This window comes from Rhinolophus sinicus, linkage group LG05, assembly GCF_036562045.2.
Source record: "Rhinolophus sinicus isolate RSC01 linkage group LG05, ASM3656204v1, whole genome shotgun sequence".
NCBI lineage: Eukaryota > Metazoa > Chordata > Mammalia > Chiroptera > Rhinolophidae > Rhinolophus > Rhinolophus sinicus.
In genome coordinates this window covers 32,017,379-32,044,182 of record NC_133755.1, presented here as the reverse complement: position 1 = coordinate 32,044,182, position 26,804 = coordinate 32,017,379, and the positions used below count along the sequence as shown (strand labels likewise).

Genomic DNA, 26,804 nt, shown 5'->3' with positions numbered 1-26,804 from the left:
TTTTACATCAACCTAATATTAGCAACGTGGCCCTGGTCAAGTCACTTATTTCTCAGAGGCTTAGTTTCTCTGTAAAATGGAAGCGTGTCAGTGACAAATGCTTTGAAGACTATAAAGTGCTATAAGAACATACGCTACTCCTGAATAATCCAGGATGTTCCTTTGATTTCAGAAAGTCATTTACCAAAGCCTCTAAGCGTTTCCCTCTGTAACAACCTAGAATGAGAAAAAGTGGGATCACAAGCAAATAATTCTTTAACCGACACGCCCCCGACTTCAGAAGTTTAAAACAGCTTCTAACTACTTTAAGAAATACAGAAAATGTAAGACAACTAAGAATGCCCCTGACAACTGGTGGCTTGTGGTATATGAAGGAGCAACTCTGTCACTTCCAAAGTGCACAGTAATTTCCATCTGAAACATCTGTTTCTCGTGAGAAGCCCAAAATAGGTATCAGGCACGGCTCTTGAAACACTGCAACCCCCAAAGGGTGCTGTACTAAAGCCAAGAGGCCACGTGGACCGAAGCTAGCTTCCGAAGATGAAAAGTGTTTTGTCATAAATCTAACTTATAAATTATAAACATTCCTACAATATTACTTAGTAATAATAGTCTATGAAACCTCATTTCCTTTGCATATTCCTTTTTGTCATTTCTGAGTTCATTTTGTATTTAACTTTCCGAAATGAAAATATTGTTTTTCACCCCCTTAACAATAATTCTGTTTTCAAAGGAAGCTGGGTTGGATCCATACGGGAAGCATTTTGATAAGTTTGGTTCCAAATGCATCAGTAATGAGTTTGTTGAATTTGCCTGCCACCACCTACTACTGCTGGATGAAACAAAGTTTGGGGAGGAGAAAGAACTTTTTAAAAGTGCTATACATTCCTAAGAGGTAACTGTTTTTCAAAAAGTTTTCAAACATTTGGCCTTTTTAATAATCTTCAGTTCAGTTGTAAAATGGTATTTATAGCTATCACTGACCTGATTAGCTCTTAGTAAAAGAATTCTTGAAATTGAGGGTTTAGCTTCTAACTTTCAGCAACTGTCATCTTCATATATTTTGATGTATAAGTCAGTCTCCCAAGTGATTTACCAACTATTTAAAAGCTAGTGAACCAGACAGTTGGCTTCTTTCCCATCACTATTTTCCTTTTGACTGCCTGACTGACCCTAACTCCTGTTTAGGTTGGCTGGAGAGAAAGGAGAGAAAGTTTAAACGTGCTATAGCAGAAAGACAATCCGCTAGAGAACTAGCCCAGCCCTTATCTAAACATGTCATTATGAACCAGCACTTCCTCTTCTCTAAAAGGACAGGACTGAACTAAATCGCCCCATTACATGCTTCAAAATGCTCAAACTAACACTTTTTACCCTGGTGAGCAGCCCTAGTAACAGATTTAACGTGGGAGGAGATTTAAACGACGGGTAAAAAATCAAGCTTTAGGATTCTGTTTTATCTAAGCTGACCCCACAAGGCAGAGGATCAAGACTTAGCTAAATATGGCCCTCAGGCAAGTTCCCCATCTGTGAGGGGAGAATAAATATAGCATACACATGTTAAGATAAATGAGGGAGCTGGTCAAGTGTTTTGAGCTCTTCAGTAGACGAGCCTGACTTGCCAAAAAAAGACAAACCACAACTTCAGAGCTGGTGCAGTTTTCTTTTGTGCATGGTGAGACGACTTCCCTCATTGTAAAGGATTTAGAACCGAAATTCTACATAGTCTGGAGCTATAATGACAAATCTCTTTCACTAAAACAGAGGTCAGCTGGCCTACGGCATGCAGAAAGAAGGTAAATAAATGTCAGGTCATGCTTCCAGGCGGTCTATTCCTTTTTGAACTTTCTCGGCACAAGTTTCATGCTGGTGGACTATTCATTCATTTATTAATTCTAACAAATAACGACCAGCTCGGTGCTAAGCATTGTATGTGCTCTAGTGAAAAACAGAGCGGGTCCCGGCCTTCGTGGAGTTCCTAGTGTAAGCGGTGAGGGAGCAAGAGCCTCTCAACTAGGGCTGTGCTACTCTACGTCTGGCGTCTGGTGGACGTTTTGGAAATGTGGGAGATGTTTTTGATTGTCAATATGAGTGGGGGTCACTATGAATGACAGCAACTGTCATTCAGGGGTGGGAGTCAAATGTTACCACCTGTGTGCATGACTGGTGAGTGTATGCGAGGCATTGATGAACACGAAAAACCCCTTTTATAATTACTCGAATCTTAGGACCTCCTAACTCGTGTACATAAAAGCACAAAGTATGTTTTGTACGGTTTTAATGAATTTTCTAGGAAGGTAATTTTAGTGCAAATTGAAGGAGACTGTGCTTACCACTATAGAAAATTGTACAACACCGGCAATACTGCTCTTAGTATTTGAATCACCAATAAACCACAACTACGTCAGGCAACATTTGTAGCTGTTGTATTCATGGTAATTATACTTCTAGGTGCAGGCACAGGACTGCTCATTATGACTTCTGGAGTACTTCAGCTCTGGGAACTTAGGAATTCAATACTGAAATAAATATTTTTATTATGAATTACTTTCTTTTTATTTCCCCTTCATTTACTGCAAGGATGTTATACTGATTTAAAACTATGTGTACAGAGAGGTTATATTACCTGTAGATTTCATTTGAGGATAAGAAGAAACATTTGTTTAAAAGTGGGGATAGTTCTGATGGGGTTGGGGTACTGAGCCAGGCATTTAATAAATTGGACAAAAATGACTATAAATGCAAATTGGAATATGTGCTATGAAGGAAAAGAGCCAGGTACTAGGAGAAAGGACAACCAGCTTCAGTCTGGGTGGTCGGAAAAGACCTCTCAGAGGGAGCAACATCTAACCTGAGGTATGAGGGAGGGTTTAACGAGCTAGATAAGGGTCAGTGTGTGCAACAGTCCCATAGCAGAAAAGCCCTGACAAAATCTGAAGGCCCTGGGAAAAACGCAGGGTGATTCAGTGGGGTTGGCGAGGTAGCCATTCTGAGTCATAAGAGCCCACTGCAATGGAAAGTCAATGAAAGGTTGAGAAAAGGGAATCATGTAATGTGTTTTTTATAAAAAACAATTCAGGCTGCTTTGTGGAAAATGAATTAGAGGTGGACAGGAGCACAAGGGGAGAGAGTATTACAATAATTCAGGTGAGAGAAGATGGTGGCTTGGACTAAGTGGTAGCAGTTGACAGCTAGAGAAATGGTGGATTCTAGATATATTCTGGAAGTAAACTTAGGCTTGAGTGATGGGCTTGATGTGGGGCTCAAGGTCAGGGAAGTCTCTGGAATAATCCATGGTTCAGCTTGTTTAGTTGCCTGGATAATGCCTTTTACAGGGATGAGGAAGGCTGAGGGTGGAGAAGAACATTAGGGAGAAAACTCAGGAAGCCAATTTTGGACATGTGAAGCTTGAGGTGTCGAGAAGACTGTCGGAAACGTCTATATGGAGGAGCTCTCTACCTCTGGAGTTCCAGACTCAGCGACGGACACCTCCTTTTGGCTAAGAAGCATCTCAAATTCAGCATTTCTAAACTAAACTCATTTCTTCCCCCTCACCTCTGCAACACCTCCTGTGTTCACCATCTCAGTAAAAGATAACACCACCCAATCAGGCTCAAGCCAGACCCCTGGAAGATCTCAATATCCACCCCAAACACACAGCAACTCAGTCACTTGCCCAGCCAGCATCCCTGTCCTTTCCCTTGCCACACTCCCTTACCTAAGAAGCTCTTACTCATCTTTCAGGCTTTGGTCTAGAAATTTCTTCATCCAACAAATCTTCCCTGAACCCCCATTCAGATTTAGCATCACCCCTTAGTATTTCTGTAGCACCCTGGCTTTTCCTGTCATCCCCTTTCTTACCCTGTAATAGAATTGCCTCTTATGTGTCATCTCCACAGGACTCCCTGAGGGCAGGGACTAGTCTACAAAGCCTGGTGTATAGTAGCTGCTTACTAAATTCTTGCTGCGTGAAAGAGGATAATATGGGGAAGGTGAAGTCAGAGAGGTAAACTGCAGCCAGATCACAGGTGGCTTGCACTGTGCTGGCCTGCACCTCCTTCACCGGCTACAAAGTGGGAGAAGGTGGATCAAGTGTCTGACTTCTGCAATAACAGGCTAATTTCTCAGGTTGCATTTACCACATTCAGCCAAGAATCAAACTGCCTCCTGTGATCAGGATTATTTTTCTGTGGTGTACTGATGGGTCCAACCTATCTGCCCAAACAATGGGAGCTCTAAGGAGGAGAGCCTCAGATTGGGCCATAGACGTTGAGCATTTCAGTTCCTGCTACGTTTTTTTCACCGCTGCCTTTTTTTTCTCATTGTCTAGACATTTATTTTACCTAGGTTGACTGTCTATTGAGCATCCTTCTCCTATTTCCTTCTTCTTCCCAAGGACCTACCTTTCCTGTATCTAGACATGCCCCTGGGGACCCTGACCCCGTATTTAGCTAAAAGAATTCCTGGTTGGTTTAAGCCAATCATGAAGTTTCATTCCCTGTGCCCTAGCCAAAGCCATTGGTTCTCAGATGGGCACATGACCTAAGGAGTCCAATCAGAATGAAGTATTCCCTAGATTATCTAAGGTGGCTTCTCACTCACCCTTTTTCTCCTTCTGCTGGTTCTCCTCGTTTCTCCTTCTCCTTCCCTCCCTCCTCTCACGCACTATGTAAGGATTGGCCACTCACTGAACCTCATCTCTGCAGCTCAGGAAGACTGTTCAGGGATCCCTTGTACATCAATCATTGTTGTGGTCCCTGTATCATACCGGAATAAATGCTACCCAGCACCAGCTATCTAGAGGGAGGCACATACACGTTCCGGGCCTCACACTTGCATGGGAACAATCCTCTCACCCTTTTCAATACTTAGGCTATAGGACCCTTGGGCATTGTGGATGCAGGTCACCGGGCTTCCCACAGTGGGGCTAGGGGTGGGGGAGGGGAACAGCCAACACAACTCTAAGTTATGGATGGGCCAAATCTAAAGAAAACACCATACTCCTCAGCGGTGGACTAACACCTGCTGCTGAGGTTGGAGAAGGCGCTTACAAAGACTTAAGTCTCTCACTGGCATGTACCCTTACACCTGGCCTTTTAATGTACCAAGAAGACAAGTAGCCAAGCAGCAAGAGAGGACCCCAGGAACTACAGTCTGATTAAACCTGACATACTGGTTTCCTCCATGACCAGATGAGGCAGCCAAGCTGCATGGAGGAGTGAAACCATGACTGACAAACCCATTTGGAATTTGAGTACTTGATCCACACTCCTTGGCCAAACATACAGTGCAATCTACCACCTGAGGACGAGGAAGGCTTCTCAGCAGGAGAGCAAAATCAGGATGACCCAATGCAGTTTGAAAATACACTTTTTTCACAGAACAGACGGTTTAAAAACTACAGTTTCTGTTGGGGTCATGAAAATGTTTTGGAATTCTATAGAGGTGGAAGTTGTGTGTCACTGTGAATGTACTCAATGCCACTGAATTGTCCACTGTAAAACGATTTTAGGTTGTGTGAATTTCACCTTAAGAAAAATACACACAGGTCCAAAAGTGCAAAGCTGGGACCTTGCGGGTCTCCACACACAGGCACGTACACGCTCGCGCGCACACACACCCACACACACAGCCACAGAAATTTCTTTGAAATTCAGAGAGGTGCTGCAGATGGCAGAAAGACCCTGCAGGAAATCCCCAGAACCCGACACATCAACTCCTCAGGACCTGTATTAATTAGAAGTTTTGCTGGTTTAATAAGTGCTTATGTTTACATGGTAGGCAAGAACTGAAGTCGTTTCTTAATTAAAACACCTGAATATAGTGAACCCAATATACCTCAAATATGATTTTTTTAAATGATGGTTAATGAGACCTAGGAAGTGAAAAGGAGTCAAGATGCATGTGGATTTTTTCCCCCCTTCTTCCGCCTCCCCCGCCTCCCACTCTGGTTCAAGCCATTGTTTCTCAGTCTAGTTGTGTGCAGGACACAGCTCCCTGGCCCATGCTGGTATTATGAGCCTTGTACTACCCGCCCCTGGCTGAGGCAGTTGGTCACCAGTCATCGGTTGGCAGCTCACGGCAGCTCTCGCCGGCTGCCGGCCACTCACACTGGCCACTGCCCGCTCCTGGCAGCACATGGTAGCCGGTAGCAGCACACAGCAGCCTGCGGCAGTACTCCAGCAGCACTCAGCCGGCTGCAGCTCACGCCAACCTCCAGCTGCTCACGGCAGCCCAGCTCCAGGGAGAGTCGTTGTTCACAATCTTAGCTGTAGAGGGCGCAACTCACTGGCCCATGTGGGAATCGAACATGAGACTTCTACTGGGCCGGCCCTGTGCATGTGGATTTTGATGTGACCACTGAGCCCTTCCTTGCTCGTGTGTTGCACACAGCCACAGGCAGTTTTCAGTGGCTGACTGTAAAAGGTTAATTAGACACACGTTTGCACCAGAATCCTTTGTGTTCTAAGAAGCTCAGCCAATCCAGGGTCCGACTTCCCACTACAAAGAACCTGGCTAGGGAGACATGACATTTACCGATGTGAACCGAGAGCCAGGGAAACAAAATCAAAGAGAAGCCACACTACAGGCAGACGAGGATACTGGCAACAACTACAAAAACAAAACTCAATAAGAAAAGCACCAGCTAAAGGTCATTCCAGTGGTTTCAAGTGTCCATTCTCTTTAGCGTATCCTCATAAAACCTTTGGCAGCAGCATTAGGACAGGTGCTTTCATCCTGCCCTCCAGGACAGTGAGCGCAGCAGCTGAACACAGGGCCCTAGGTGAAGTGTTGCCAAAACTATTAGTGGGGCATTTGGACTGGTCAGGATGAGAGTGGGGGTAGTTTTTAAACTTTGAAGTATGGACCCTATGGTCTGGTCAAACTGCACAGGAAACCACGAGGTTCCAGCTCTTAGCCCTGCCCTGTGTTACCCACTAAGGTGAGTCCTGTAGGAGCCAACAGTCGTCATGTCAAGTCCTTCACTGAATCTGTGTTATGTGCTGCCTGGAAAACCACACAGCATACATCTCCCTTCAGAGAGCCCACTCGCTTAGTTAGGCAACCTAGTAAGACACTGGCAGCCAGACGAAGTCGCTAGAATAATGAATTCTAGATCTAGAATCAGATGGCCTGGTCAGAGTTCTAGCATTGCCTCTCATGGGTTGTACACCCAACCTGTACAGGACATTTCAGTGTCTCAGAGTCTTTACGGATCCATTAAAAAAGGCAGGGGAAGGGGGAGGATAGTATCACCCCAGCAGGTCACTGTTATGATGAAATGGGATAAACAGGCCCACAGAAGTCCTCAAATTGTAGACACGACATTATTGACAAGAGACCCATATGCTAAGTGCCACAGGAATTCAGAGGGGAGAGAATACATCTACCTTTGAGGCCTAGAAAAGGCTGCATGGAATACCTTGTCCTACCTGTGACCCCTGCCCATCCTGAACCCATACACACATGCCATCTCCTCACTTAGGAAAACTGTTCGGACTCTCCTGCCACCATCCCCAGAGCTGAAAGTGCTCCTTCCAGCCTCCCAATGTCATTGACACCTGTAAATACAGTTAATAAGTATAGCAGAACTACAGTAGGATACCCTAATAATTTGGCTTAAGGCTACATTTTGAGAATTAAGGAAAATCAAACCATAACAGTTGTTAGTCATCTGCTGTGTGGGTCATACTAAGAGATGACTGAAACACTTGAAAACAGCCTTCTAATCAAAGTAACTAAAGAATGCTGTAACCTAATAAGAGTATGTTTTGGCCTGTCTGAAAAATATTTACTGAAAAGTCATGGTCTCTAAAGACTGTACACAGAGGAGAAAGGAGAAATTGCATAATTAGAATGTTAATGTCTATCCAGCTCTGCCCGATGCTAAGATGCTGAACTTGATGGGTACACAGGTCCTGGTCACTAGAAAGCTATGCTCTCATGCGGAAGGGAAAGTTCATCATGAGATTCCAGGACCTGGAAGAAATACAAATCTCCTCTAAGACTTCTAGCTCCTTTTGCTCCGAAGCCTCAACCCCAAACAAGCTTCTCATGAATGCAGTTCCCCAGGTACCCTGATGCTGAGAAAAGATACACTGGATAGCAGGCACTGGAAAAGAATACCCATCACTGTAGCTTTGTTCTTCATAATTTGTTTTCTAATTGTAAAAAAAATTGGGGAAGACTTCAATTAAATCCCAGCTGATTGAACACATATATTTATCTCTGATATCGCCTAAGTCCTCTCACAAGTACACTAATTTAGAAAAAGAAAAAGGAATAGAGTCACAAGGACAAAGCAAACAGGAAAGGAGACAACAGCAACATGATTTTGGACACTAGAAGGCGAAAGAACAAGTTGGAAGTGATTTAGCAGAGCCAGGGAGCCAAATCCTGGGCCAGCAAAGAAGAGAAAGGTGAGAAGCACAACAGAACGCCCAAAAGTGTGGGAACCGTACCGGTGTGTTCTGCAATTGGGTTGAAGGTAGAGCCACCAACAAGAGGGTGGATTGACAGTCTGCTCAGGAAGCCACTAAATCCCAGATCCCTTTATCTGTCATGGGAAACACTCTCCCCAAGCCTGATGAAAAGCAGAGAATATTTATTCTCTGGAAAGGGTAGAACAGCGGGTTCCGTGGTTGGGAGGACACAAGGCCCAGATGAACGCACCAACCACACAAGGCCAGGGTACACACTAAAAATTGAGATTCCTACCCTACTTCCTCTACTCACCTCCCCGAACACTGGCAGCCCCACAGGAACCCCTCAGGCAGGAGAACAGAAGATTCTTTTCTGGAGAATATGACCAGCCCAAGAAAACTAAAGTCTGACATTAGAGCTTCCCCAATGTAAAGGCTCAGACAGATCACCCTACAGCAGTGGTTCTCAACTGAAGGAGTGAGGGGAACAGTTGGCAATGTCTGGAGATATTTTCGATTGTCATGACTCGCATGGGAGTGCTCCAGGCATCCAGTGGGAAGAGGCCAGGGATGCTGCTAAACATCCTACAACACACGGGACAGCCCTGCACAATGAAGAATTATCCAGCCCAAAATATCAATGGTGCTGAGCTTGAGAAACCCGACCTCTAGTCAAGGCCAGAGTCAGCCAGCCCCACGCATACACAGAGCTTCCCACATGCTCCAGTGACATTCTCGTAAATATGAGTAGGCACTTGAGGAACTCCCAGGAAAGCCAGAGATCAAAATGAGAGACTACGCAGGGCGACATAAGCTTCAAAAAACTACCATTAATATCCTCAGAGAAATTAGAGAAGATACTCAATCAAAAAGCCAAACCCAACTTAGAAGACGCTAAAGAAAAGGAACATCCAGAGAACAGGAAAAGACTCCTGAAAATTAAAATTAGAATTACATTTAAAAACATAGTAGAAGGGGGAGATGATAATATTGAGGAACTCCTCCCAAAATAAAGCCAAAAGACACAGAGGAAGCAAATCCAAGGAAATCAGAGGCCCATCCTAAGAACTCCAACATCTAAATGCTAAGACTTCTAGTGTAACAGAGGAGATTAACTGGAAGCAAAGAAATCAAAGAAATAAACCAAGAAAATTTCTCAGAATGGAAGGACTTGAGTTTCCAAATTGAAAGGGCCCACATAGGGAGCTAGCCACTCCAAAGTCCATGACCGTGAAATTTCAGGAGCATGAAATGGCAGATCCTGAAAATTTCCAGAGAGGAGAACCAGGTTCCTAACAATGAATCAAGGATCAAATTGCCATCAGACCTGTGATAGCACAAATTGAAGCTAGGAAACAATGAAGACGTTTTTCTTCAAAGTTCTGAAAAAAAGACGATGACTTCCAATCCATTTTCAAACTGTCAATCAGGTAGAAGGAAATAAAAACACTGTCAAACACAGTAGGTATCAAAATGTTTTGCCTGCAATGCATCTTTTCTCAGGAAATTAATAACATATATGCTCCACCGAAATGATGGAATAAACCAGGAAGACATGAAAAATAAAAATAAGGATCTACTACAAGGGATAGAGCTAAAGGGAATCCCAATAACGAAGAAGGGAAATCCCAGCACGACAGCTATGTAGCAAGCTAGAGGCAAGCAGGTCAGGATCACGAGGGATGCTTCCAAGAAGAAACTGACAGAATACCTGATATGCTACATTGCATGGAAAGGCAAGTTTGACATGCAGTGAAAACTAAGCAGGGGAAGAAACAATTATTAGTTCCAAAGGAAACGAAAAATGGTAAAGAAGGAAAAAGTAATTATAGTACACTTAGTGGCTCAACTGTGATAACATAGTAATAAAAATATAACCACTAGTCAAATATAATTGAAAAATAAAATTTAAAAAAAGCAAATGGCAGCAAGGAAAAAGAAATGTATAACCACTGATCAGTGATCAAATTACAATATAGCTGGGGCGGGGAGGATGAATGGGAAGTGGAAGGTAAGTGTGAAAGAGAGCTAACGCCTCACCATGCGAGCTGTGAAGTCAATAGAGGATTTTTTTTTTTAAAACAAAATAAACAGCTAAAAGTTAAAGTGGTTGCCTCAGAGAAGTGGGAAATGGCTTTACTGTAGGGGAAGTTAATAGGGGTCTTTTGTTTCTCCATAATAGGATCTTATAAAACTGTTGATCTCTAAGCCATCTGCATGCATAACTTTAATAAAAAACGACCTTTTTAAAAAATTGGAGGAAACCAAAATAAAGCATAAAGTAAATTATTAAAAATATTTAATATCACCACCGAGAACTAACCAATTTAACAATTGGACAATTTTGTTCCAATCTTTTCCTTGCACATTATACATACGCATATTTTCCATTTTGTAATTATTGTTGTAATCATTCTATATATATAGTTTTGACTTCTGCTTTTCCACACTTAACACATAATTAGCCTTTTCACATATCTTTAAATATTTTTTTGTTAACTTTTTTTAATTAAAGTTTATTGGGGTGACCATTGTTAGTAAAGTGACATAGGTTTCAGGTGTACAATTCTGTAATCCATCATCTATATATCACATTGTGTGTTCACCATTCAGTCAGTTCTCCTTCCATCACGATATATTTGATCCCTTCTACCCTCATCTACCAATCCCCTCCCCACTTTGTTGAAAGTAGTTTTTAATGGCTGTGATTAATCTAATACACATCATGCTATCATTTAATAAACCCCTTTTTACTATGCATTAATGTGCTTATAAGTTATCACTATTATAAATATTGTTGTGAAGAATATTATTTTATGTAAATACAGAGGGTGCCAAAAAATGTCTATACATTTTAAGACAGGAAAACTGTATGAAAATTGTAATACTCAATATATACTGATAACAAAAGATGACTTCTGCAATTACAAGAGGTGCTCAAAGTGGTTACCATCAGCGTCCAGATACTTCTGATTATGATGAACTACTGCTTGAGCAACACTGACCAAAGTGTCCACTTGCAGATGTTTTTTTTTTGGCACCCCCGGTATTTGTGTACTCTGGATGTTTCCTTGGCATAAATTCACAGAAATGGATCTTTAAAAATTTAAGGTCTTTGCCAAATTAACCTCGGTGATATTGTAATTTATAAGAAGAAATATGTATTTGGTTTTGGTCCCTTTTTCTCGCATAGAGCTAAAACCCTCGGGATTTCCTAAGTGATGACAGCATAAAGGTGTCTCTTGTGTTGATGAGGTGACTTTTGGACCCTATCCTTAGGTTACCAGGAAACCCAACCATGTCATTATAGGGTTGGAACTTGTAGTCTGGGAAGTGGGGAGGAAAGAGGGGCTGTCGTTGAACGAATTACCAATGGCCAATGATTTAATCGTGTCTATACAATGAAGCTTCCACAAAAACCCAAAAGGAGAAGGTTCAGAGAGCTTCTGAGTTGGTGAATACGTGGAGGTGCTGGGAGAGAGGCATGTTGGAGAGGGCATGGAAGCTCCACACCCCTCCCCACATACTTTGCCCTATGCAGCTCTACATCTGGCTGTTCATGAGCTATATATCCTTTTATAATAAACCCGTGATCTAATAAGTAACATGTTTGCTAGAGCAGTTCTGTGAGCTGCTCTAGCAAAATAATTGAACCCCGAGGAGGGATTCATGGGAACCTCTGATTTATAGCCAGTCAGTCAGAAGGACAGGTAACAATCTGGATTTCTGATTGGCATCCTGAGTTGGAGAGGGTCCTTGGGAACTCCAACCTGTAACCGGTCGGAAGCACAGGTGTCAACCTGGGCTTGCAACTGGTATCTGAACTGGTGTGGTGGTAGGCGAAGAGTCTTGTAGGACTAAACCCTTAACCTATTGAATCTGATGCTGTCTCCAGGTAGATAGTGTCAGAATTGAGTGAAATTCTCGGACCACCCTGCTGGTGTTTGCTTGTTGTATGGGGGAGGATGGCCCCCACCACACACACACATTGAAATTGAGTCTCAGAACACTAAATGAACCTCCAAATGGTTTGTATCAGTTTGTACTCCAAACAACAGTGCACAGTGTATCCACTTCTGGGCAACAATTTTTCCCATCTTGTCCAATGTGATAGGTGAAAAAAGAAAGTTTTTATTTGCCTATCTTTGCATATCACCTGTTCACTGACATTTTGCTTTTCTTCTTTTGTGAGCTATTGGTTTATGTCTTGTGTCCATTCTTCTACTGAGACCACATGGTAAATTAATCCTTTGGCAACCTCATTTATATCTGGATCTCTTAGGAATCAATACAGATCAGACCCATGGACCTGATGACCTGTGAGTGCCTCAATAAAATCAAGTTTCTGAATCTAGACGGCCCCACTGAGGCCCTACCTGTGAGGCTCTGGGCAAGTAGCCAAGCAGTTGGGCATCTTCATGACATTCCTCACACTCCACAATTTTTGGCTTCTCAAGGCATGTCCCATTTTCTACCTGCATTTTGGTCACCTGTATATATCTTTCCCTGCCACTAGACTCTAAACTGCTATGGGGAAGAACCCTATCTGATGGCTCTTTATGTCCCTCATCTCTCACCTGTGGTAAACAGATGTTCATAACAGATGTTCACTTGATGAATAAAGATATAAGGGTGGGGACAGGGGTAGGGGAGGCTATGAACAGAGCCACAGAAAACGAGGACACTGGAAGGGTAGAGGGGAGACCACGCCCACCCCTGCCTAAGGCAGGGATTAAGACAGCACAAGACTTGCATGACCAGCAGAGCCTCACTTTCTGCCTCACAACCTGGAAAATGACTCCCAGAGCCTGGGGCAAAATGCCCATGTAATAAAGACTGATAAAAGGGAATAAAAAGCAAAGACAATGATTATTCAGCCATAAAAAGGAATGAAGTATGATACATTCTACAACACGGATGAACCTTAAAAACATTATGTTAAGCGAAAGAAGTCAGACACAAAAGGTCACTTATTGCATGATTCCATTTCTATGAAATGTCCAAAATAGGTAAATCCACAGAGACGGAAAGTAGATTAATGGTTGCTACGAGTTGGGGGGAAGGGAGAATTGAGAGTGACTGCTAATGAGTACATGGTTTCTTTGGGAAATGATGAGAATGTTCTGGAATTAAATAGCAGTGATGGTTGCACAACTTTTTGAACATATAAAATCCAATGAATGTGAATTACATCTATATTTTTAAAAATACATCAAGCAGTTTGGCCCACCAGGAATCTCTGACTAATCACTTTTTTCACAACACCAGCTTGCCTAGACTCTGATGATTCCCGCGCTGTTAGGTCTGGCAGCAGAATGTCAGGGGTCCCTCCAGGACAGCAGGCAGCATTCAGCTCCTTCCTTCCTATCAAGGCAGAGCTGAGCAGGTCAGCCATTCTCTGCGCCCTCCCTGCCCTGCTTCTAACAGAAGGGGCCACAGGACACTCTAGAGCAGGGGTGTCCAAACTTTTTTCAACGTTTTTCACCAAGGGCCATATGCGGTAAAATACACAAACAGTTGGGCCACTAACTCGAGGTGAAGTACGTATTGCCTCACCTGGTTTATTTAAGTAAACTAAATGTATTTTTGGAATTTGCTGCGGGCCAATTAAAAATGGATTGTGGGCAGCAGTTGGCCCACGAGCCGCAGTTTGGACACCCCTGCTTTAGAGGGACAAATGACATTAAGCATACTGAAGTATTCTTTAAATTCCAGAAGTGCTAGAGAACAGTTACATACACATCTTGGCCAATATCTTATCCAAACAGACCTGGCAGCCTTTCTGCTAATGGGCACCATGAGAAGAAATGCGTTCTATTGTGCTTAAATGAGCAATACTTTAAGATGACCACTTATAACCTGATTTTAAAGACATTTAATAATGTCCAGACAGATCAGAATCCCCCTTAAAGTGAGCTGATAAGAAAGCCAATATGGAAGTGATGTAAAGTCATGGGAAAGGTTCTTTCCACAATAATTGTGTGAAAAGATTTCCCTAAATCCAATACATACCTGGTTTCTACTGGAGCCCCCCCAAACCTTGTGCTAAGTGCTATGTGCCACTTTACCATCTGGGTGCCTGCCAAGTAAAGATTTACATGTGAATAAAACCAAATGCTAGACTACAGCCTATAGGCAATTTACTCAGTTGAAATTGAAAGAAGGGGGGCCAGCCAGGTGGCTCAGGTGGTTGGAGAGCCGTGCTCCTAATGCCGAGGTTGCAGGTTCGATTCCCACATGGGCCAGTGAGCTGCACCCTCTACAGCTAAGATTGTGAACAACAGCTCTCCCTGGAGCTGGGCTGCAGTGAGCAGCCAGAGGTTGGCGTGAGCTGCTGCAGGCTACTGTGTGCCACCGTGAGTAGCTGCCGTGAAGTGGCCGACTGATGACCGACTGACTACCTCAGCCGGGGGGGAGTGCAAGGCTCATAATACCAGCATGGGCCAGGGAGCTGGTCCTACACAACTAGACTGAGAAACAACAGCTTGAACGGGGGGTGGAAATGAAAGAAGGAGTTCAACCTCAAGAAGGCTGGGGTCACTGAGGAGAGCATGATGCCTCAGCCTCAGAAGGACCTTTTCACTTTCTGCAACTAGATGAAGACTTAGCTACCTCCTAGCAGACAAAGGCCCTGTATGAAGAAAGCAGGGACCCCACCTCTCAACTCTGTCCCCATCTCACCCCATCTCACCCCAGTCCCTACCCCATCCCTCCGGGGCCAAGGAGCCCACTAGAAATACCTTAAGGTAGTAAATGTGAGCCCTCAACCAGGTTACTGGGGAGGACAGCCCTTTGAAAATTAAGCTGGGGTTGATGGAACTTTAATTGAACTGGATAATCAGAATTAAATGTGCTTTCTCGGCATCAGCTCTTAGAGGGAGCATTCTTTGAGACAACTCATTTATAATCCCAACCATTATGCTGTTTGAAAGAGGATCGTTTCTCTACACCGGCACAGTTTGGAAAAAAAGAGAAAAGTGGGGGGAGAAAGGGAAAGAGAAAGGAAGCTAGAAGGACCAAGAATTTTAAAGTGGTGTGTGTGTGTGTGTGTGTGAGAGAGAGAGAGAGAGAGAGAGAGAGGAGGACACTTAACACAGAAAGCTTGAATCAGCCAGAGAAGTAATAACTGCCAATACGGATGTCTGAGTAATAGCCTTTCTTCCAATCTCTCCTGCTGACCTGCCTGAGAAGTTTTAATACAAAAGGACCTCATTGCCCATCTCTTGCTTTGGAACTAATTTAGCACAAACCACACTGGCATCCTCTTCAGGGGCTGGCCTATCACCACCCAACGTGCTAACCTCAGTTACAGTAAACAGAGCAGAGCCCGGGCCCCAATCTGTCTGGCCGTTTACTGTACAGGAGAGAAAATGGCTTGGCCCTTCGGCCTCATCAAGGAATACCCATGTTGCATACTGTGTGCACAGCCCTGGGCCAGACTGCGGACCAATGGAGTCAAGGGAGGCTTAGGAAATTATGGCCCCATCTCCACCAGGTGAGCTGGGAAGAGTGTACCTGTGGCTGAATGATGTTGCAGCCATGTGTAAAGAACTGCAAAAGAGGTGTGTGTGGCGGAGCTGGGGTTTAAAAAAGGAATAAATTATGTGCTCCGGGGCAAGTGTGTAAGGTGGGGGTGCCTCGTGTGTGTGTGTGTGTGTGTGTGTGTGTGTGTGTGTGTGTCTGCGCACGCGCGTGCACACAAGGATAAGGGGAGAGGAAGAGGGCTCGCTAGGAGGAAGCACATAGTACACAAACACTAAGTCACTCAGTGGCTCTGACAGTTCTACCTGCATCAGAATCACCTGGAGGCCTTCTCCCAAGAGGTGGCCAAACCTTCCTGATTCAGGGGGTCTGGGATGGAGCCTAAGAATTTGGATTTTAACAAGTTCCCTGGAGATGAATATTGGTTCAAGGAGCACATTTGAGAGCCGGTGCAGTAATTCAAGCCCTTCTTAAGCACCTAGTACATGTAAGAATCCAATCTGAGCATTTTCTCCACCAAAAATCAATCTGGAAAATCCCGTGGTCAGCTTACCTCTTAGGAGCAGCTCATCTCCTTAGAAGGACAGACCTGGCCTTCTCTGTATCCCCAGTGAACAGGTACCCACGTCTCCCCCATCACTCACTGTTGGCCCAACCCCTTCATTGAACTGTGAGCTCCTGGGGGTAGGGCCTGAGCCTGACCTGCTGTGTAAGCCATGCCCCTGGCCCCAGCCCAGATTTGGTGCTTGGAGAATGTTCCTCCAGGCCTGACAGCCAGCCCAGGCAGGAAGACAGGAGAGCCCATACAGAGGTCGATGGGGACAGCCCAGGAAGACGTGCAAAATGAGCAGCAGGTGGCAGAGGAAGCCTGGGTGTATCCAGGGCCTCTTCAGATGGAAGAGGGAGAAAGATATGAAATGGCAGTTTTCACCTAAATAAAAAAACTCTTAGAGGAGAGAAAAAAGGCTTGGGGCAGCTGCTTGGGATGCAACAGACACCTGTCGTTTGCAGGCCAGAACTGCCCTATCCAAAGCCCCCAAACAGCAAGCTAATGTCAAGGCTGGCAGGCAGAATAGGGGTGACAGTGCAAAGGGGCTGGGAGGTAGTTCTGGGTCTGAGGAGAGTCAGCTTTTGTCAACATAAAGTAGTCCCCTGGCCTCCTTCCCCGGAAGAGGCTCCACAAATGGCACTGAGCTTCTCCCACACACTCACCAGTAATGCGGCCACCCAGGCATGCCTCTTTTTAAGCAAGAGTAGAGATTAATGAACAAACTGACAAAACACCTTAACTTCCCAGGTGGGCGGGGGGCGGTTTTTTGTAGTTATTTTAGCAGCAGCCCTTACTGTTCCATCTACAGACACCAATCCACCAACTCTTCTGTCTAGAAAAGCAGTGTGCTTGGAATTTACTCTTCACATTAAATATTCAACGATGGAATATATGCAATTAAGGGAGACATTTAACATTGTCGAGCTCTTTGGCGTGAGTACTTTAACCCAGGACTCACAGGTGGACAGCCTGCCCTACAATCTTGGTGTTGCCTTTTATCAGCTGTGTGGCCTGGAGCAAGTCACTGAACCTCCTGGAACCTACAAAATGAGGCAAATACCACTGGCTTTTTTCACTCTTGGAGCAGGTAAGAAGGCTCAAGGAGGTACCAAATGCAACATGCTTTGTACTCTGTAAAAATGCCGCTCAGTGATGAGTGTGTCATTATTCAACCCCAAGTTCTAACCTGAGCCCTGGAAGGACTGGCAAGTCTGGGGATCAGGAGAGAGGGAGCTGGTTTACTCCTCCCACCAGTCACTTGAAAAGAAACAGCGACAACAATAAAAGCCCCTTCCCCCACTTCTTGTTTTTTCTATTAAAATCAAAAAGCACCACAGCACTAGATTAATACCTCTCTAATTACTAAGTTGTCAGTTACTGGGTGAAAAACTCTATAATTTAGTTATCAACCCTACTCCACATGTTGATACTGACAGCAGGGATCCAGAATCACAGAAAGACACATTCGGGAGCCCCCCTTCCCCAGTGCCTGCACTCCCCACACTGCTCCTTCCTATCCTTTCTATCCAGCACGTGAGCTCCCATGACCCTCTGCCTGTATGAACTCATTTAGTCCAATGCTTCCCCAGCTTTCACTTTATGGTACAGAGAAGAGAGATTATGTGTTCAACACACAGCAGTTGAGATGGAACGGCCATGAGGCAAGTGACAGAAGTTGGACTTTTCAAACTGGAAGGGACAACCCAAGCCCAAGGCTGTCTGTCTCAAGCCCCACCTAGCCACCTTGAGCCTGAAAAAAATCCATTTTCTGGGACATGGGAAGCTCTGAGTTGATCCAATGACTCTACAAGGAAGTACTATTGTAATCCCCATTTTACAGATAAGGAAACTGAGGTTTTGAGAGGTCAAGCCCCTTGCTGAAAAGTGAGCCCTAGCAGTCCAATGTGAGGACCTGCCATGGGAACCAGGATACTCTACTGCCTCCCATCTCTTCCTGAAAGTCTAGATCTTCCAAAAATCTTATCCCTGCCATCTCTTCCTAGTTGGGACTGTGGAGCACTCAGTTTCACATGATGAGCTTTCCCAGTTGCATAGGTGGACCTTTCTGTGGTCTGATCCCCCTTTCTTCTCCTGCAGAAGGTAGGAACACAGAACAGGTACTGAGTCAACCCCCACTGAACTGACCTGGAGTGCAGCCCCCCACGCTGGTCTGGGCTATCACTCTGACTTACCACTGACTGAGCACCAGGCCGTATGGGGCAACTGCATACTTCACCTCTAACTCACAGCAACCCTGAAAGGCAGACATTATCTCCCATTCATAGGGAGGGAGAAGGCTGGGATCACAAAGGTGAGCAGGCTTGCTGATTGTCTCACAGCTACAAACAGGAGGACCTGGTATTTGAAGTTGGTCTGCAGAATCTAAAACCCACACTTTTACTGCCAAGCTGCCTCCTCCTCAGGCAACCTGGAAGTGAGAAGTCTCAGGAAAGATGCAAAGGCCTGAGCCCAAGAGAGAACCGGTGGGCCACTGGGGACCACGACGCCCCAGGTGCTGGGTGGGGTAAAACTGTATACCTCTATACAGTCACTCTTTTGAACCTTGGAGAACCTACTTTTTAACAAAGCTTTTTTCCCCCAAGAAAGGGGTGGTGCCTGAAGCTATAACCTTAGTCTTTAGTTAACCTTTTAGCAGAAATGAGTTGACAGCCAAATGAGAATCAAATCAATCTAAGAAATATTTTGTTGCATGCCTTCTACACACCAGGCTCTGGAAACATGGAGAAAAAGACAGACATAGTCATCTGTCCTCATGGAGCTTAGAGAGAGCAAAAGCAGAGCAGGAGGTGCTAGCAGGCAGTGGATCTGGGAGAACTCTTTTTGGGGAGGTGGGAAACCTGGGGAAGTTCTGATGACCTGGCCACAGCCATCCTGCCACCCCATGCAGCCTCCTTGGCTGCATGTCCCCTCGCTTCCTCTGGCAAAGCAGCTGCCTGCCAGAAACTAAAAGAGGAAGAACAAACTGCTGAGGTCAAGGAAAGCTGCTCCTCGACTCACACAAGCCAAAATAGGATAAAACCAAGCCCCTCCAAATAAAAGGATATTCAGCAGAGGTTCAGGAATTTTAGTTTTTGAAAACGACCAGTGGTCTTTGGTTTTGTTTTTTTGCAACTGCTTCTCTTGCTTCCTTCTTGAAGTATTGCTATTTTGTATATGAGGCCTCTTGGACCTGCTGCTGCCAACACATATGTCATTGCTAGAAACTGATACCCCCCACTCCTTTGGACAGCTGCTTTGTTTTGTTTTGTTTTAATGCCATTAGGTCTCATCTCCCGAAACTCCAAATTCCAGGACAAAACCACAAACACGCAGCTCTCCAGAAGGCCTCTGACCCATGAACTTGAAAGCCATTCTTCCTTCCCACCTTCTTCATATCCTGGCATGCACAGAAAATGGCAACATATGCTCAGCCCCCTTGGGGCTGCACTGCGCACCCCCCAACTGAGAGGATGGTATCTCAGCACACCTGTAACACCCATTCCTGATACACCAGCTGGGGAGCTCCCAGAGTTTAAATGTCACCAAACCTCAAGAGAATCATGACCGAAGTGGAGAAGCCAAAGGGGTCAAAGAGTCAGGAAGGTGACAGGCCCATCTGAGGCACAAAGAGAAACCAATTAGAGCTGGTTGGGGACTGTTCCCACCCCGAGGTCCCTGCCTGCCGGTCTGAGGTAGCATTTCCCAAACGCACATGACAGTCCCAAGAGGGGGAGCATAGGGCATTTAGTCACTGCAAAGGCTTTGGAGCCAACAAAGGCCATCCACCTTCCCAACACAGAGGAGGAAGCCAGCATTCCATGTGATGTGGTTCAGGCTGGAGATATAAATAGCTTCTAAAAAGGATAGCAAAATGCAGATGACAAATCTACAGTAGGTTACTAAGGGAAACCAGGATGCTTAGTGCCAGCATCTCACCTGTTGCAGCTGATATCTGGAAGGAAGCCTGTGGCTCCTCCCAAACTCTGCTCCCTAGGTCCCTCAGGAGCCTGGGTGATGGGAGTGGGTACTCCCTAAGCCCTACTGGTGTGCCCTGCAGGTTCCCTGCAAAGTAAAGAAAAACTTTTTTCCTAACCGCCTCTCTGTCTGCTTTCCATAAGCCCACTCACTCTCAATTTCCTCATCTGGGAAAAGTCTACCTGGGAAGATATTGCGAGGAAGGCAGCCTGAAGGTGGAAGGAATTCGATGAGTGGCAAAACTCTGGCCCTCTTTCCGTTATACTGAGCCCTTGGTGCTGCCCCATGACACGCAGAAGGGGCATTCTGAGGCTGCCTCTCGGGAAGATTCCCTTCTGGAGGGGAAGTGCTTCCCTGACTGTCCAGAGCGATTGCAGGGCAGCCACAGCTGCTGGGCTATGTCAAGTGAGACACAGACTTTGCTTGTCACTGAAAAAGCAACCCCAGGGGACCCCTGAGTTAAGGAAATTTATAGCTCTCATGTATGCGCCCTTGAACTTGTGTGTGTTTAAGTTAACAGACATAGCAAACAGCATGCCCCAAGCGCACATATGGACTTCCACACACCGAGGCACTGGCTAAATCTGGAACTCTAGCGAACCCAAACTCACCCCTAACACACTCTCCTGAGTGTGGGTATTCCGGGACCTGGAATAAACTGGGCGTCAGTCCTCTCTCTTCAGGGTATCAAGTTCTGCCTTCCTGCCAAGAATTAAGATATCAGCCTGGAGCCAGCAACTGCAGAGCAGCTTGCCAGGCAGCTCCCCCTGGCTTGTCTGCACAGAGAGTGAGAGCTCTTCCCACTTCCCATGTGCTTCAAACAGTGCAGAGGCAGGGGAAAGTCTCGTCTCTCCAGTCCTCCCTGAGCAGACAGTAGGGCTGGCAGCAGCCTATGTTAAGTCCTCAAAGCCAGGCAAGAAAAGAGAAGCTCCACAGAGGCCCAGGCCGGAAGCCAGACCCCCGCACAAGGCCCCAGGGAGGAGGAAGGCGATGCCCTCAACTTCCACTCCAGAATGCTTGGCAGTCAAAATGTCAGCTGCTCCTGGACCACCCAGGGGCTTGGCCAGGAGAGGGGGCTTTCCTTTGGCAGTAATGCTAATGAGCGTGTCAGGGATATGGAGGGATGTCCCCAGGCAGAGCACGTGATGGGGACTAACACTAACCAACACACTTACATTTGTATTTCTCCCTCTCCCCTCTTCCCTCTCCCTGTCCGGTCTCCTGTCCCCTTTCCCCTCTCACTCTTCCTCTCCCTCTCCCCAGTAGCAGCAGAGGTCAACAGGGGAAGTAGCCTGCTCTGGAAGGCACAGGGTCATCTACTGTAGGCATACCTCAGAGACACTGCAGGTTCTGTTCCAGACCACAGCAATAAAGCGAGTTGTAATTTTGTTGTTGGTAGAAGGTCTTGCCTTCAATTTGTAAAACAATGCAACAGCTATGAGATGCAATAAAGCGAAGTGCAATAAAATGAGGTATGCCTGTACAGTCATCCTTTGAGTTCCCTAATATAGGAGTATAAACTGGGCAAATGTTTGACTATGGTTTTGAACTTCGCGGGAGTCAGAGTTAAGCACATTGACCAGAAGTTCCAACCAGAGGGAGGCGCTGTTGCTGTTATTAAAATACAGTGAGTGCCCATGTGGAAGAGCAAACTTTCTACAGAAAGCATCTGTGGGCTTTCAGTGCTGTGAGCGTCCTCCCCATCCCACCTTACTTCCCAAAGTAGAATCAACTGAAACCTACACACGCCACTTGTTTCTCAAACTCTACACTGAACTCTTATTTTTCTAAGAGTTCCTTTTACATCACTGGGGACACAGGCTGTGATTAAGAAAGGAAACCATATTAAAAGGAAACAAAAGGAAACCATATGACACAACAGTGCACTTAGAGCAGGGAGCACTCAACGCTGTCCATGAGTCCGTGATGGGGGCTGTGGGAATTAGAAAGTGCAACGCTGGCTCCACAACTCTGCTGAGAACAGTGTAGGATCTGGCATCCTAGTAGAATTGCTATCAACTCCAGCCATAACACGCTGTCCTCTTCCACCCGCGATCCGTTCCCCCCACAAAACTGCCAAGAGTGGAGTACAATAATTTCTTGTAATATTTATTACACATATACTACGAACGAAGAACAGTGTCTGCTGCTTTTACATACATTAAACAATATAAGCTGACCTACAACACTACACAGCATAGAGTCTAATTATTCATATTTTTACTAGGTCACGAAGAAGGTAAATAAGTTAGCTGGAATCACATGACTAGTAGAACAAGCAGGAGATCTGAGCCCAAGCCTGTTTGGTTCCAAAGCCCATGGGCTTTCCCTCTGCTGCCCATCAGGCTTAAAAATTCTGTGTGCATGCGCGCGCATGTGTGTGTGCGTGTGTGTGTATTTATTGTTATTGTAAGATTAATCTGATACAGATTCATAGACATATAGAGGTATGGAGTCTTCATGACCAACATAACACAGAAATCTGCTACATAACACACATGAACAGGCATCTGTTCCAGACAATACTACCTATGCTGTCAGCAGCCATGGCAAATCTCTATTTTAAATTCATTCTTTTGTAACCCCCAGGTGCTTAGCGCAGTGCTAAATACATGGTGGGCACCTGTCATTTAATCGCACTGATGATTCATTTGCTAAGATTGCTTATGAACAATAAACTCTTAAATGCTGAAAAATGAATTATCACTAACTTTGATCCAAAACCAAAAGTCTTAAGACACTGGGAGAAACACCAAGGGTGCCTAATACACTCCTTGGCTAACAGAGGAGATGTTCCATTACTGGGTAAAAACAGTAATATATCATTTGAACCTTACGAATAGGTTGATCCGATTTGTATATCTTACCATCTCCACGGGAAAAAGAAATTATGATGACATATGGAAAGCCCTGGTTTTGTGAGTGGGCCCACATTTGGGTGACTCATTGGATCTGAGTTCTCTACTCTGTAGGGGTGGCATATAACCCCCACTCAGAGAATGGCTGTAAAGATTCCAGGTACCCTATCTACAGACACACAAGCAATCCAGTCAACCCAAGTGGTATCTCAGCACCTCCCATAGTTTCCTGTGTATATAACCACCTCCAACTGGGGCAGAGTCAGGTCCGAATCCCAGCAACACCTCTCAGTAGCTGTGTGACCTTAGGTTAGCAACCTAACTTCTCTGAGCCCCAGATTCCTCATCTGCAAACATGGAAGATCACCTATCGTATAGGGTTGTTTTGTGGAGAAAATAACATTTGCATGTGGCTGTCCCATGCCTGATATGCAAAAAGAACTCAGTAAATATTAGCTGGGTTTGAATGTGCACAGAATAGCTCTGACATATACAAGTCCTGCTGAATAGGGCTCATGGTCCAAGAATGGTCATAGTGACAAGTAAAGGAGAACAGGAAAGAGGGAGAGTGACAGAAATTAAAATTAGAGACAATTTTTTAAAACCACTGTCTTTTCAACCAATAATTTCAACCTTTTCTTTATCAACTGTACTGCTGAAAACTTGGTCTTATCTGATTGAATAAGTTCTGCCTCTTTGCCCCTCCATACCTTCTGATAGAAGGCATAACAACTACAAGACACAACCGAAAGGGGCCCTGAATCACTTTGGTGAAAGGGGGCAGCCTCAGGCACCTCTCATTGCCAACAGGCTATCTTCAGATGTTCCTCTAACTTAATTGTTCAGAAATCAAAGGCCATATCAAGGCACCCCTCCCCCCATAAGACGTTTTTCAGAATCTAACCTGGTACCACAATTTTGAAACCCAAATCTAGAAGAACCACAAAGGACAGCTCTCCTTTATTCAGCACCTACCTAGTATGTGCTCGACTCAGTGCTAAGTATCTGGCATATCATATCTGCACAGCAGAATGGTCTGGGTCTTTTAAGCCTCATTTTACAGGTAAGGAAACTACTACTGGACATCTCCCAAAGACACTCTCTAAGCCCCTCAGCTCCTATGTCCTCAAGGAAACAAGTCTGCATGACAGGTGGAAACTTCAGACCTAATCACAGGGCTGGATTCTGCAAAACTTCATCACACACAATCATCTTAGCCTCACAGTAAAAGTGGGTCTGGGAAGAGGGTGAAGCTGGGACAGAGAGAGAGAGAGGAGATATATTCATCTTTTAGGAGCCACCTCTAGCTTGCAAATAATGGTCAGAGGCTATCTGGAGGAGTATGACATTTTCTTTCTGCACAATAACCTCTCCCAGAAAAAACCCAGACAAAAGTGACCTGGCATTTCCAGGGAAAAATAAAAAAATAAAGCTCTTCCTCCAAGACTCACACTGAACTCCTAACCCTTCCTGCCCCTCCCTGTGCCAGAGTGTGGCTAGATGGTTATTGTTTCTTTTCTTTTTTCCCCTGTGGTCCCCTGGTAACACAAATTACGTTTTCAGGGACTGGAGTCCCAGAGTGCAGTGATGTTGTAATAAACATAACCAGGACCAAATGCCTTCCCATCATATTAGATGATGCCATTTTCCACCAATCAGGCTCCTCCGGCGGCAGACCAATCACCAATGAGGGACCAGACGGAGGCTGTGAGGGGGAGACCTGGTCATCTGCAACTAAAAATAAGGGCGCTTCACGATTGGCCGCTGCCACTTTGCAACAGGAGTTGGGACCCACACACCAAGCACCATACTGAAGGCACACACAGGGAAAAACTTTCACAGCCCGGGGGTTCATATGAGGTGGGCTAGTCTGGGGTTGTTGGGTTTTTTTCCTTTTCCTAATTTGCTGACTTGAAAAAAGAAATAAAGACTTGATCCAGAGGGGACCCTCGCAGACACACCCTCCCTCCTAGATACCTCAGTTTCCAAAGGCCCTTCGCAGCCACCCTGAATCGAGAAAGGGAAAGGGGTGTAGGCCAGGGGCCAAGACACTCACCTGTCCGGCTGTGTCATAGAGTCCCAGGAGGTACTGCTTGCCCCCTACGGTGACGCTGACTGCAAGGGCAGAAGCGGGGGCAGGGAGAAAAGCTCACAATTACTCTGGAGCAATTTCGCTCCCCACCAGGACCCTCCTTTCCCAATCCAGCTGGAGGCAAGAGGGTGCTCGCAAAGAGATGTCATCCCTTTTCCCTCGCGCCCGACTCACTGTGAAGTGGCTTGAGGTTCGGGGTGCAATGGGGCCCCTAGCTGCTCACTCCCTTCTCCCAAGTCCCTTAACCACGACTCTCTCGCCCAGTACCCCCAAATATTTGGGACAGTAGGGGAGGCGGTTGTGGGAAGGTCAAGGAGGTCGGCCCAGGACGCCAAAAGGGTTGGGAAGTGCGGGGAGCTGGCTCTGGGCGCGGGGGTGGGGGTGGGGGATAGGAAGACGGGTCCGAGCTGCCTGCGAAGGGGATGGCTTAGAGGCAAAGCCTGGGGGTGGGGCCGGGCGCCTGGCAGAGGGCGCGGCGGGAGAGGGGTAAGGAGAGAGCCCAGGGGAAGCAGCGAGGGGGCTCCACCAAAGTTGCTCCAAAGTTCCCGGCCCGGGGAGCGGCCCCTTAGTCAGCAGTTCCGACTCTTACCTGCGTAGTGGTCGAAGACGGTGGGCACGTACTCCTCCGGGAAGGCGTCGTTGGCATAGCTCATAAGTAGGCACGTCTTGCCCACCGCCCCGTCGCCGACCACCACACACTTGAGCATCAGCGCGCCGGGCCCGTGAGCCATGCTGCAGCCAGCCGGCCTCCGGGCATGGTCCCCCCGGAGCCCCCGCCCCGGTCCCCGGCTCAGCCCCAGCCCGCCTGGGGGGTCCGCCGCCGCCGCGGCTCCGCGCAGCAGGACCGCCCCCCCGGCCCCATGCAGCGGCTCCCCACGCTGGAGGGGAGGAGGCGGCGGGCCCGATGTGCTGCCGCCGCCTTGGTTGCTGCGCGGATCCCTGCCCGGGCCCCGGTCGCAGAGTCCGCCCGCTGCCCTAGCCGCTCGGCTTCCGCGCCCTCTCCCCAGTCCTGCCTCCCCAGGAGAATCCGCTGGATCATAAGACTGTCCGGCCCTGGGGAGACCGCAACTTTAGGGAGGGCAGAGAAGGGAGGGGCCAGGCGGCTCTGCCCGCCCCTCGCCGCGCCGGCCCCGGGCCCCTCCCGGCAGGGCCCAGGAAGAGGGCGGGCCGAGGCACCTCCCCCAAATGCGGGCTCCTGCGCCCCGCGCCCTGCACCCCGCCCGCGGCAGCCACTCGGCCCTGCCGGCTCACCCTAGCTTGACTCCCCGCGAGGGCAGCGGAGAGGGGGCGTGGAGGAGGAGCCGAAGAGGAGGGAGGGAGGTAGGTGAGGCTGGAGGAGGGAGTGGAGAGGGAAGCGCTTGGGAGGAGCCGAGGGTTCCTCTCGAAAGTGCCCGCAGCGCCCGGAAGCGTCCAAAGGCCCGGTT

The 26,804-nt window shown here is 46.5% G+C and overlaps 1 protein-coding gene across 2 annotated transcripts in view; it reads right to left on the bottom strand.

The window, feature by feature from the left end:
* RHOQ (ras homolog family member Q) overlaps positions 1-26,787 on the bottom strand; it is a 38,472-nt gene extending 11,685 nt beyond the window's left edge. Inside the window, exons 1-2 of one of the 2 annotated variants that reach the window (XM_019748621.2) lie at positions 25,970-26,787; positions 25,345-25,403 (exon numbers count right to left, since the gene is read on the bottom strand). In XM_019748621.2, the coding sequence (XP_019604180.1) occupies positions 25,345-25,403; positions 25,970-26,111 (201 nt within the window). In that variant the 5' untranslated portion in view covers positions 26,112-26,787. The remainder of the gene's footprint in view (positions 1-25,344; positions 25,404-25,969) is intronic. The other variant, XM_019748620.2, reaches the window with a different exon arrangement.
* Between the last annotated feature and the right edge of the window lie 17 nt (positions 26,788-26,804).